Consider the following 13,844-nt stretch of genomic DNA (forward strand, 5'->3'; position numbering starts at 1 on the left):
CGTTAAAATTTTGAATAGCAAAACAAAATGGCCGATTCACCACATAGAGCACCATATAGTGAATAAGTGGACACTTCCAAGACAGCACGTGACTTTTAAATTGTTTTTGGTAATGATGTAAACCAGCATCTCTGATGGTATAACAGTGCAAAGCTTTGAGCTGTTTGCAGATCTGTGAAGGCACCATTGAGGCAAGCGATATACGCAGGTATTAGAACAACATATGCTGCCATGCAGATCCTTGTAAATGTTCCATTTTCAACGTGATGTGCTTTCTTCGGATAATTTTCAGTTAGGTACAGCTTTTAAATGATTTATAAAGTACTGCATTCTGTTTTTATTTACAGCCTCGCAACTTTTCTGGAACTCTTTTGGTGTTAGAATATCTAAACAGTTGTGGAGGATACCTCCAGGTCCCTTTGTAAGGAATGTAACATGAAGGTGAAACAATGACAAAGGTGCACTCAAGTACAGGGCTGAATCTATTCAATCCCATCACAGGTGTTGCAGGACGTGTGCTGCCACCAACACCACTGTGTCCTCGTTCATGAAACAACAGGGTTCTGACACACAGTTTTTTTAATTTGTAAGCAAGCACTGTTATAAGTAGGAAGTTAAGCTCAAGATCTCTAAGCTCATCTTTTGTGTGCTGTGTTCTTAAAAAGTCTTTGACCTTCCCTGTCATATCCGCAGCTCTTTATATTTGCAAATATATGGACAGCGCCAGATGGGCGGTGTTCACCAAAGAGGATAATGAGAAAATCAACTGAAAGTTAATTCAGTGTACTTTTGTGTGACAGCTATTTCAGCACAGCACTTTCTTTTTGCTGACAGACCCATATGGGACCTCATGCATGATTTTGCATGCAAAACAATTACAAAATGCTCTCAAGGTGTGCTTTGGCTTTGCTCAACCTCAGAGGGAGGATCACTGGCAGGGAGCTGGAGGCTTGCAGACTCCTCACACAGCCTGGAGATGTTACTACAGTTACATTAGATGGAGTATCACACCCTTGACAAGGGGCCTGAGATTCCAGGAAGTTCTACTGGACTTTGAGGATTAGTTATACTGAATGCCTTCCTCTGCTATTATCATACCTATTGCAATCTTGTTACAGTCACAGTGAAGCTGCGATGAGAGATTCAAAGAGTGAGGCTGCCAAAGAAAACCTAAGACAAATTCAGAACACATGCTCCACTCCTTGTCATAAAACACCCATTGATATATCAGGGAAAATATCTATACCAATAATAATTAATGCTTTCATCCTATTTAATCTCCACCTTCAATCTACAGGTCCTCCATAAGAAATTCTAGACAGTCTTTTTCCATTTGTAACTTGTGCCTGTGCTCCACTTGTCCCCCAGTCTCAGCAGAACTATTAACAGCTATATATACAACCTGGATAGTGTGTCATGTGGATTCAGTTTCTGCCCACTGAGAGTTAAAAACATGTGAGTATGTGCGGGTGCAGGTGAGCATGTGAGTGTCTGGATGCCTTGTCCTCATCAGCGAGGTGTCTGTAACACTTGTTATTGGGATATTTCTGAGATGATCAGTCAGCGGTTTGTGTGTGGGATGAAAAGGTTGAGGGCAAGGTAGAGGAGTGGTGAGGTAGTGACCTGCTGGCCTCCCCTGGAGACAGCGTGGAAAGTGACGCAGCGAGGTCAGGCTTGGAGAGGGTGCAGAGGTATGAGGATAGGCTCGGGGGTACATTGTTGAAATTCAGGGATAAGGTTTCCCAACCTCTGCAGTGAAATGCATTGCGATGAGCTCCAGCCTAATTATAGAAGAGTTGTTCTGGGGGATGGGGATGTTTGGCTGAGAGGTGAGGAGTCATACAGTGTGAAAGGGTGAAAATGGGTGAATGTCAGATTAAAAGAGTGAAAGGGTAACGTCCCAACACACCAAAGGGAGGTCTTTACTTCATGTCAAATCAGTTTAATAATGAACAAAACAGGTGCCACATTCTGCATACATGTGAGTGAAACAAAGCAGTGTATGATTTCAAAAATAGCTTGTATTGTTACATCGAAACAGTGAACATCCCAAGATAAAAATTAAGTAAAATACACTTATTTAGACACGTAGCAAAATACATTTTTTGGAGACAATACTACAAAGAGTGAACAGTCATAAAACAAAAGCACACATATTCTATGTACAGAGTTGAGCTTATACAGTTTTCTGATATACTAATAGTATTTCAATCTGTTCACAGAGTTGATTTAATTCACCTGACATTCATCCAATGAACTGTAGCAGCACTCACCCAACCACCGCAGAAGACCTGTCAGAAATGCAAAAAGCATCAAGCATGTCACCAAGTGTTTGATAAAAGACATGTGGTTACGTTCAAGTGACAAAGCCCTCCAGCAGCTGTATGTTCGACTGGGACTAAAGAGAAAGTCAAGAGACAACATTGTGGAGCATCAGAGCCCATGTAGGGATGAGGTTTGGGTGGATGGATGCGAAAACAAAACACTGGAATTTAGCCATGTTTATTCTTGTAAACAATGTGATAAATATAATCTACCCAGAACAAAAAGGAAGTTATTTTAACATCGGACAAAAATGATTTTCTAGCCTTTGCAAAGTACTTTATGCTTAACCAGGACTTTCTGCTAATTTTACCAAGATGTTGGACTGTAACCTCGGTGTTTATCATCATTATCATTCTCCACATCGTGAAACTTTGTAATTTTGCAACAGAGGTTTGAAGGCACAAATAATGTTGTTCCACAGACAGTCAAGTCGGATGAAAAACACTTTGTTTGATCAACTCCTGATCATTATCATTTAAAGAAGTTAAAGATTCTGATCTTGGTGGACCTGCCTCATCCTTCATCTCACAACTCTGCCTCTTCTTTTACTCATTGCTCACATACACAATGAGCTTGTTTCCAGGGCAGTTGAAAAAAAAGTAAATATGTCAGTCCAACCGAAATTGTACGAAATCAAAGCTCTTCCATGCTCCAAAGTTCCATCTTTTTTAATCTAACAGTGAAAACTGTAAAGCATCAGTGTATATCATTACAGCCAATAAAGCTGCTATCATTCACTTATTTTTCTGTTTCTTTAGTCAGATGGCTAAATGCTAAATGAGACTACATCTCAACTCTCGGTCTCATTCCAGACTGTCCCTCTGCTCCAATAAAATCCTGATTTCATAATTGCATTATCATCTGACAAAGTCACCAATCGAGTGACTTAAAGACAACGTATGTTCAGTGAGTTCAGCTACTCTCACATGATTTCTCTGTACTATGATCCCTGATAGAGAAAGTTGGAGGTGGCAGAATGCCTTGAACACTTCTCGTACAATTCTCGGCATTGTGCCGTCAAACATACTTCGGTCAGTCACTAAATTCTCCTCTCAAGCATGTAAACTGTTTCAAGGGCAAAGTCGTGCTGTAACCGTAGCTCAAGTCAACTGAGCATGTAACCGTGCTGACTGTGAATGTGTTTTCAAAAATGGAAGTACCCCTAAGTGGTGCCTGTGTAGGCTTTACTGGAGGCAGATCAACCTGTTTTAACTGCTTCAATTTTGTCAGGATGCCTTCGTGTCATAATCAGGGTACAGCCTTTAGCATCAGTTTTTATCCGGCCTGGTAAACATAGTGAAACAGTGTATTCATGTGCCATCTTCCAAACACACTAGTTTTGAAGCAGTGAATTTCCTTAACCAAGCCAAATATTTTTTCTAAGTACCTAAGGAGGTATCAAAGGTTCGCACTATTTGATGACGAGAGACAGGCTAAGCAGGACATGATGCGTATTAAGGATGGCGGGCAAAGCCACTGATTAAGTACATGTATTTAGAAGTATCCGCAAAAGCAATATACAGGGTAGCAGAAAAAAGAAGTCATCAGCATTATCAGCATGCACACTCTCTTTTAGTGAAATCTCTGGACAATTACCTGCTCTATTCACACATGGGCTCGAACATAATGCAGACTTTATTTCTGCACAATGATCTGTCAGGCAGATTTGAACATTTCTCTTATGCAGCTACTTCAGGTATCTACAGAGTGCTTTTATAAAAATGATCTTTGTGTCATCCCAGAGGGTATGGATACCTCCTTTAATTTAAGGCTTTTAGTTATGTTTTTTAATGACAGAGATGGAATTTTCATGTGAAACACGCTACAAAAAGAATCAAATAACAAAGTATGCCACTAGAAATGTCAAATTTATGTGCAGTTGTACAGCTCCTGGCATGCAGACAAACCTATTTGTGACATTTCAAAGAGTCAGCAGTAGCTACGCCCTTCCTTCTATTTTCTACTAATAATAACAAAAATCATTGCAAAATCTACCTCTAGAGGCCTTACTGAGGCCTTATATGAGTTGTTGACTCCTCTTTAGAAATTTGATTAAGACCAAGTATGAATTATCTGGCAAATTAAATGCAGATAATAAATGCAATAAATAGCAAGCTCAAAGTCACTGCTGTTGGAAGTTGGTTTTGTCTTGCCCTCAAACATTAAGAATACTGGATGCATATTTCAGCATTCAAGGGCTAGGTGGTACTGTTCTTGTGTGGCAGGCATTTTTGCCATGGGCTAAAAGGAAGAGAGAGGATGATGAAGAGGAAGCCTCCAAAAATGAGAATGGCCCCTGCTGAGCCCACACAGGCCACAGACCAGGAGAGCTCGTGGTGTAGAGGTATAGAGTGGTCACTGGACAGCAAGTGCAGCACAGACTGGTGGAAAATCAGGACAGAGAGAAGGACCAGTACTCCTGCACAAGAAGATAAAGGTGATAGGAGGTAATGAAATGGTGCTGAAAGTTTCAACCTAGAACCATATTACATTTTTTGGCAAAAATGAGAAACATTGGTGCGCAGAAAGAGACAATCTGACTCTCTTAAAGCTATGCTCTTAATGCTCTAACAGTTGTTAAACATTAAGATTATAAGGAAAGACATAAGACATAAAGACATAAAAAAAACGGTGCCATGGTATGCTTAAGAGAAAAGTCAGGTCCAACCTGATAGAATAAAACAGAAGGAAGCTGGTTTGAGAAAGAAGGGAACTCCTTTGCTGAGGGACATCGCAATACATATGGAGCCCATCACCATCATGGTCAGACTCAAAAGAGCAAAGACAGCTGCAGCAAGGTTTAGATCTGTGGAGGGGAGAAGAGATGGAATTATGGGGAGAGGAAGTGAGGATTTATGAAGTTCTGAGCAGAAATTGGTGGGTTTATAGAGTCAGATAGTATTATTTTATATATTTTAAAAACTTTCAGTCTTGTGCTATTTCTCATACTGACTCAATTCAAAGAGAAATTTACATGCACTTGGACACAATCATCATTGTAGCTTTGAAATTGATAATGGCACGTGTTTGATTTTGATGCTGATCTGAAGCTGCTGCAGCATACTGGGCCTGCAGTCATGTACAGAAATCAGGACTGTGGAGCCAATATTTGGATGGGTGCTCCTCTACTTGAGTCACGAACATAGGTGTTAAATCTGTCAGTGTTGGTATTGTAAGGTTTTTATTTCTTCACAATATGGGTCAAAATGCCAAGAGTGTTATCCTGAAAATGCATGCACTGACATTTAGTCAGTATGGGAAATGCCTGTAAAAGTGATGACTTCGAATTTTCATGTTGGTTAATTGAAAATAATGTCCATGTTCACAAATGAATAGATTGCATATCATAGTTATTAATTAAATGCCATGGGACTAATGTAGCTTAAAACAGGCTAGTCTAAGAGAAATATCTGAAAACAGCTTCCTGACACCTTACTACGTGAATTACATGCTGATACCACATAATGTGACATGTTTCTCGTGCTCTTTTCCCATTTGTCCCATAGGATTAACCAACTTGGTTTTCCAGGTTTATAAGACTGGTCCCAGGCTTCGGTGAAGACACCACTGCTGCTCAAAAAGTTGGAGATTTTTCAAGAAGTGAGAGAATTTCTCCTGTCGTTTTCGAGGTTTCTGCTTAGCGTTTACCATGTTTTGTTTTGTTTGTTTGTTTTTTTTTTTTTTGCATGGGCATAACCAAGTAGTTTGCTGCATAGACCTAACCTACTTTATAGTTCCCTTAATATAGCTAGGGTATTTATGTGTTTACCACCACTGCTAATAGACTTTATATTGTCATTGCATCATCTTGTAATTTCAGCACATACATGCCACCCCGATTTCATGCATTTTGGTGCACTGTGAGTGTGAGCCTGTGAGCATACCAATATTACTATCAATGCTGATTTCCAGTCAGCCATGGCTGTTATGCTACATTTGCAAAATTAGAATTTCACAAATTAACCCATAAAGACTTGAAAACCTGTTTTATGTGGGCTGATTACAGTATCACACTGACCATTAGTTCATGTTATGCTTTGTCAGCGTCCTGTTTTCTGTCTCAGTCTGTGCTCAAAACGTTAACTTTTAGCCAAAGGATAAAGATGACTTATGTTCATTGTGATATGGGTATCACGTCTCAGCCAGCTTATCTGAAAACTGCACTGAAGTAAGTGGCTTTCTGGGCAGCGCAGCAAACACATTAATCAATCTGATGGCTTATAGCTTGCTTTGGAAAATGGGTGGCAGTGGAAGTTAATGGGCTAAAACATGTAAAAACCACTAGTACGCTCCTGTGAGCACCACAGTGAGCATCTTTATTGATAGTAGCTGCTGGTGTAACTGTTAGCGTGTGTCTGTGTGTCCTGCAAAAGTTGCAGGGGTAAGTTTAATGTCTTACTCCTGTTAGTCGTCTTCTTGAATATGACTGCATTCTCCCCAGAGGTGAAGAATTTGAAGTAGGTGCAGTTGGATTCTGTCGGTACAAAGAAAAGATAAGACAAAGACACTCATACACTCATTCCTATAGATGGCTACTGGTCTTCTCTGATGTGCTTCTATGCATCCATGCACTGTCTCCTTCAAGGCATCATTCCTATTTATATCCAAGAGCTGAGCTTTAGCTTGACTACTTGGAGACACACAGCCCCTAACACACACACACACACACACACACACACATTTCCCAGCTCCGCACATATGGTGACGCCAGTGAGGGTGAGAGACACAAAATGCTATGGGTAGATGGCAGAGGGGCGAAAGAGGGGAAGAGAGAGAAGGGGTGGGAGGATTATACTCAGGCTACAGAAAAAAGTAAGGGGATGCGTAGGGTGAGCATAAGAAGAGGGATGCATGACAGCTCAGAGGATGAGATAACAGGGAAAGGAGGAGTGGGTTGCAGGCAGATGGAGGGGTGGTGAGTGGAGGGAAGGAGAGAGGAGTCACAGATGGAGAAGGAGGTGAGGGGAGCAGGAGATGTCAACAGGGGGAGGAAACACAGAGGGGCTGGTGAATACTGCATTAGACATACACTCTCCCTCCGTCTCTATCTGTCCCTCTTCCTCATTTCCCCCTCTCTATATTTAGACAAAAACTGTGAAGTAGTCAGATTCCACTTGGCTTCACAGGCGCATAGTGATGATTTTCCCCAACTCAAACTGATGTGGTCCAAGATGACCACATGCATATCCGCACACTTTTTTGCCGCACAAGAATACATGAATTGAGCACATTTGCAAACATTTTCTAATGAAGCAGATCCACCATTTATCAGACTACTGATTTTCTAGTAGACTAGGCTATCACAGTCAACTGATTTTCTCTCGCTACCCCTGCTGAGATGATGATTATTGAGCCGTCACGTTCCTCTCTAGCAGGCAGCGAAGATGGATCGCTGGTCTAGAGATGACAGACACGGCATCAGCAGGCTGCGCTTTGCTCGGGACGAGAGCCAGAGGCATGTAAACAGGGATGTGAGAGGGAGAAGCAGGGAAGGCAACAGTTGTTTTCCTACAAACATGAAGAGCCAACAGCCTTCTGCGACAGGCGGCGTGGGCCGACTGGTGGGACGTGTGAGAGAGATTGTCAGAAGCATACTGGCTTCTCTCACACACCAACAACCCATTTTGGAGTCAAATTTGCTTGTCAGAAAGCGCCAGGAAAGATACATTTGTCCATGAAAGCTGTATGGTAAAATAGTTTCCTGACATATCATTAAAGGTGATGTATGCAAATAGGTACACGTGACGTAGATGTATCGTTGATGCATGAGGGGACTTTTTGGTTTCCTCTCGGCAAATTCCCAGAGACAGGCAGTGATTCCAGAAAATCTCTCTCCCAATACCTGCCTCTCCCCATCGCTAGACTCCCATTTCAGACAGAAATAGGTCACTGTGCAGATAATCGACACTCTCTCGAGAATCCAACCATGGCCAAGTTGAATAAAGGGCTTTAAGAAAAGAACTGTCACAACTCTAAGCATGGATGTCCATCAACACATTAAACCTGTGTTTTCCCATCTATCCCAGGAGATAATAAGGTATCCAGTCAAGACAAAACCTGGATATTCAGATATATTGACTCACTCTTCACCTCCGCTACAGTGAACAACGTTATAGGAGGTCATTCCAGCCCAATAACTCAACGCAAACACATGTCTACAGCAACTAATGTCTAATTAATGTTTTGATTCTTTATGCTGAAAGAAAAATCTCCCATTTTAGGATCAGTAAAGTTTTATTCAATTTGGTTTAATCAGATGATACACACTTAATCCAACTCAGGGTCTGGATGCAGGGGGGGTGGGGGGGGCTGGAGCCCACTCCAGCTGTTATTGGGCGAGAGGCAGGGTACACCCTGGACAGGTCAGCAGTCCATCGCAGGGCCACACAGACACAAATGAGACAAATAACCATGCATGTTCACCCATAGGAACAATTTAGAGTCACCAATCAACTTAACATCCATGTTTTCAGACTGTTGGAGGAAGCTGGGTCACCTGGAGAGAACTCATGTAGCCTGAGCTGGGATTTGAACCAGAAACTCTCTTGCTGTGAGGCAATGGTGCTAACCACCAAACCACCTTGCTGCCCCAGGTAAAGTCAATTCATATCACACATAGACTCTGTTATGAATGACACAGACTTTATTGAATATTGTTCCATTATTTTTCTTTGTGTTGTTACATTAGGAATGATAAAAAAATGATAAAAAAAAAAAACTTCACTAGTTGTGTAATTCTATGGAATTATGTCTCCCAGCATTGTATTTCTTCAATGATTCAATCTGCACATTATCTGTAGTAAGACGTAGGTGTACATGTTTGAAAGCTGCTTCACACAACCGACCAAGAAACAATTTTTTGTTGTTGCAAATTTGCAGCAAAAAAACTTTTTTTTTAACACAATCCAAGATCATGCTCAGCAATCTAAAGATTATAGGAACTAGATTAAAATCATTTTATACGAAATAAAGTGTTGACAGAGCTCTACTCAACCTCTTTTGAGGTTCTTAATATCCAGTGGATATTTCATCATTGTTATTAAGATTACTTCTTCAGTTCAGTGTACATGTGTTTCCTTAATGAAGTCAACAACTTGCAATTTCTCAAAAGCATATTTTGACCCCTCTTTATTAATCCTCTGAGACTGATGTGCATATCCTCGAGGCAACCTCAAGGCAGACTTGCATGCACAGTCGGTACAGACACGAGCCAGACCATCAGATAAACAAGACAAGCTCATTTCCTCTTGCTCACCTCCCAGACAGCATAGACAGATGAACACAAACTCATACCGACACACAGCAGCTAGAGATCTCACCTCCAGGAAGTTCAGCTGGGCCACAGCTTGCCCTCTCTGGGTCTATGTCAGCCACCCACAGGGTACGGATGCAGCCCTTCCACAGGCCGTAATGGGCCATCTGGCAGGTCTGGTTGCCGCTGAAATTCTTTGGTTGGGCCAGCTCCACCCAAAACTCTGTCCCCATGCCCAACACCGTCAGTGTCACCCCAACAATAGATATAAAGAAGGCCAGCTTGATCTTCCCTTCCTGGCTGTCACTCATCTTGTTGATCCGCCTTTGTCCTCTTAAACCTTTCATTCCTCCCAAAGCCCCGCTCTGCCCAGCCCCTGCCACCCCGACGCGGCCATCATCTTCATTCTGCACAAAGTAGTTGGACCACATACTGCCAAGAGTATGGGACAAGCCAAACAATGGGGCAGGGCTCTTAGAGCAAAGATAAGAAGAGCAAGATGATGAAATTAAAAAATATGAAAAAAGGGCGCCAGATGAGAAGTTACAACACTATATTAAAACCTGGGAGACGCAGCTGGGCTGTGCTGGATGACTGAATTGAGCAAAAGCAGTCAGAGGATTCAGTAAAAATAAGTGGGCTGGACGCTGAAATTAGACAAAAAGAGCTATGAATAGATCTGCAGTGATGTTGGGGGCGGATGAAGAAAGGTAATAAAAAGATGGGATGAGGCGGAGGCACGAACCAGGAGAGCCAGTCTGTTTTCTGTCCAATCCACTGAAACAGAGAGATGAAACAGAAAGATGAAAGAGCAGTCGGCATATGCTTCACCAGAGCAAAATCCTTTCATCACCACTGTAATATTTAATTTCCAACAGCTTTATCAGCATCTACACCACTCCCTCCATAAAAGCCATATGACATGCTCTCAGTCAACAATAGGTGAGCCATATGGCATTTCCCTGAAAGGCCGATTCTGCTTCAGATGAAGTAACAATTAGTCAAGATGGGCTGGTAGAGGGGTTTGATGTTGGGTCAAAGTGAGAGATAATACCACAGTACCAGACCGGACCACCCATCTTTTGTTTTCCCACAGGCGCTGACAACAGAGCTTCTCCCCGAGCAGGTACACCGTCTGCAGCTTAGACACAGATCCCCTTTGATCTGAGGGGATAATGGGTTGCCACAAGTTCCTCCCATCCTGCATTACATCTCCTGTCAAACACTGGGTTCTGCAACCCTCACTGAGTGTTTTACACGTGCACTGAGGTTTGGTTTCAGCTCATAAAGTTGTTGCGGTTATTTCACAATGTGAGCGAGGGGCCTTTGGAGAGTGAGCGTTCGCTCACAATGGTGTCGCCACCCTGTGCGGCGTGCATCAGAGGTGATAATTCAAGCCTGAACCCTCTGACAGAGTGGGGGCTGCAGTAATTAATGGTGTCGTACAGTCCAACAGGTCACAGAAAGGAGGAAGGAGGCCAGGCCAGCTCAGAAGCAGCTCCAGCAGGCCACACACACTTGTTGGATCACTTAATTCAGAGCCTTGCACTGACAGCATCAGAGGGTTTTAAATAGGCAACACAACATATGAACCCTGTTAGTGAAAGTCCAGTGTGTACAGTCTTCTGCAGTATAACCACAACATCGTATAACACTTTACAAAATGTAACCTCCAGAGATCTGATGTTTCTACATTTTTAGTAATATCTTTAAAATGGCAAATTGCCTATACCAAGAAAAAAGAACTAAAAACTAAACGCCTTTAGTCACTTATATCGTGTAGAGAAGTATTTAAAAAACATATCTGATGATAACTTGGACAAAAACAAAGTAACTGCATTTCTTTGATGTATGATATTTGTCTTGATCCTTGAAATAGTTTTTTTTTTTATCCTTTTTTTTCTATATTTTGGTTTTTGAAGGAATTTGATGATAACACTTTTTGGTTTGGTTTATATTCAGTCAATTTATTATTATTATTATTATTATTATTATTATCATTATTTTTAGTAGTAGTATCAGAAACCTAAAATCCTTTTGTCAGTGTTTGTATATTTTATGAACTTGTTGTTATTATAACTAATGACTGATTTACCAGAAGTCAAACATGACAAACTTCTCATAAAGACTGTTTGGGAAAAGAAAACAGCAAAGAAACACTAGTATGATCTGTGAAAGATATGATTATTACATCATTTCAGAATGATTTTGTGAAGCTGATAAAGAATAATATCAATATACTCCATCAGCAAGCACTGACAGATCTGTCTGTACTGAGGTAAAGTCTTGGTGTTTCACAGCCCTGTTTCCTTCGGGAAATTATTTACTCAGAGGATTTTTTTTAAATGTCATCAGCTACAAATAATAAAATTATTTTTTGGAATATTTAGTTGCTTTGTGAAATCTTTATAATCATAAGAATCACCTTCTCCTTGTGGCTCTAGGAAACCAATTATGGGGTTAGGAGAGGTGCAAAAAAACACTTTTTACGTGAATTTTCTTTTAAACTTCGTTTCTTTACTATACTGTAGATTTTGTTTTTTTCTTTTTCATAAAGACACCATGGTCTGTTTTGCATTACCTGAAAAGATGAATCACTCTGTATGGGTATTTATCCATGGTTGCATTGTAATGGTGCCATTATGTGAGTCCAAATAAAGAAAGTATGTAAAATGTAAATACAAACAGATTGTTTTTCATTTTTCAGTTGGATATGGAATCAAGCTTTGAAACTAGAAAATTGCAAAATTACTCTTAGAAATAACACTTTTAACGTGTTCATGTTGATACCTTGATGCAAAAAAACATGTGTTTCTAAAAAGTTGGAAGTTGTTATTTAGATTTAAAAAGGGGGTGAAAGGCAAACAAAACTTATTTAAAGTAAAGTAAACTACATGGATTATTTGGCAACAGGTCTGAGCACGGCTGGGTATAAAAGAGAGTCTTCAGAAGTAAAAACTGGGGAAGGCTTCACAACTCTGCTGGACAAATAGTTTAAAGAGGTTATGTTAAGAACTAATGAAAAGCAGATGTATGCATGTAATGGACCAAAGGTCCAGACCAGCAACCACACATTAGAGTGCACGTAGCACTGACTGTAATAAAGAATATCAAGAATGCAGCTGCTGACAGCCAAGTTAGTAGTCATAGCATTACAAACCATGATCAGATTACATTCGTATTCCGGCGATCAGAGGAGTATGAGAATACCGGGTGAATAACGCCAACAAACACTTTCTTTGTAAGAAACAACTACCTACAGCGGTGCATCCACTTTCATGTGGTTGATTTTACAGTGAAAACCATGGTGCACCAACCTTAACTATTAAAAGCCGAGCAGAGGATCAGCTTGTGGACACGAGTGCATTTTATGTTGTGAAAATTAGGAATTCTCTCCACCCTTTTCCACAATGATAGCCACTGCCACCTGTGTGACACGGGGGCATAAGAGAGCGACAGCAGGCTAATGCACCTGAGTGAAAATAAGAATAAGTCTGACCTGTTTGGTTCGTGTTGTTCACTTCTGGAGGAAGAGACGCTTGTAACTTAATAGAGGGGCAGAGTGGTGATGGGAGAGTTAGTGCGAGGGAAAAGAGGGTGGGAGGGAGCTACGTAAGAGTTATGGAAAGTGAGTGTAAAAGGGTTGGGGTTGTTGGTGAGGGGGCGTTGCTTCGGCCTGGTTGGTTAACACTGTTGATGATTAAATGTGAGTTTTCCACTGCTGTTTGGCCCCCAGACTTTGTTTGCAACTCCTGCTCAGTCTCAACAGCACCCTGATCATACTCCAGACATGTTTGAAATTTTAAATCAATGAAGGGAGAGGCTGCAGGGTGGTCTGCTCCCATGATGACACTCCTGCCAGCATGGTTAAAACATGTCTGTGCTGGCCTTGCTGTTTGTGTGTGTGTCTATTTTAGACAGCCACCTGTTAATGACATTAAGTAAGGGTGAAGGAGGAGCCTGTGTTTATATGAGAGGGGCCAGGATAGCATTTTACAGCAATACAATACACCGCGAGGAAAGTGCAAATCTGACATAGAGACAGAGAGTGAAACCCAAACGGGGGTTTGGAAAGAGCAAACACAGGGAAGGAAAAGGAAAAAGGGATAAAACATTAAGGGAATGTCTGAGGTTGATGCACAAATTAAATCCGCAGGCTGAAATGAAGCCGTTTAGAGAGGAAAATGGGAGCCTTTTTTTTTTTTTTACATTCCTTACTGAACAGAGCCAAAGGAGACTCAGCCTGATCTTATGGAAAGCTTTTCTC

The 13,844-nt window shown here is 41.2% G+C and overlaps 1 protein-coding gene across 1 annotated transcript; it reads right to left on the reverse strand.

Moving 5' to 3' along the window:
- Positions 1 to 1,932: 1,932 nt before the first annotated feature.
- cacng6b (calcium channel, voltage-dependent, gamma subunit 6b) lies at positions 1,933 to 13,145 on the reverse strand. The gene is made up of 5 exons (XM_075465703.1): positions 13,077 to 13,145; positions 9,645 to 10,354; positions 6,725 to 6,799; positions 4,994 to 5,131; positions 1,933 to 4,744 (listed from the first exon to the last, which is right to left on the reverse strand). The coding sequence occupies exons 2-5, from the start codon at positions 10,006 to 10,008 to the stop codon at positions 4,524 to 4,526; spliced, it is 798 nt and encodes a 265-aa protein (XP_075321818.1). The 5' UTR covers positions 10,009 to 10,354; positions 13,077 to 13,145; the 3' UTR covers positions 1,933 to 4,523.
- Positions 13,146 to 13,844: the final 699 nt, after the last annotated feature.

This window comes from Odontesthes bonariensis, chromosome 5, assembly GCF_027942865.1.
Source record: "Odontesthes bonariensis isolate fOdoBon6 chromosome 5, fOdoBon6.hap1, whole genome shotgun sequence".
Lineage (NCBI taxonomy): Eukaryota > Metazoa > Chordata > Actinopteri > Atheriniformes > Atherinopsidae > Odontesthes > Odontesthes bonariensis.

What these genes read in the sequence shown, in the direction of transcription:
- cacng6b (XM_075465703.1), bottom strand. Translation starts at nt 10,008, where the DNA reads ATGTGGTCCAACTACTTTGTGCAGAATGAAGATGATGGCCGCGTCGGG. An exon ending in CAAGAAGACGACTAACAGGA is followed by an intron (nt 5,132 to 6,724) that starts GTAAGACATTAA and finishes TCCCCTCCACAG; the next exon opens with ATCTAAACCTTGCTGCAGCT. An exon ending in CTTCTGTTTTATTCTATCAG is followed by an intron (nt 4,745 to 4,993) that starts GTTGGACCTGAC and finishes CTTCTTGTGCAG; the next exon opens with GAGTACTGGTCCTTCTCTCT.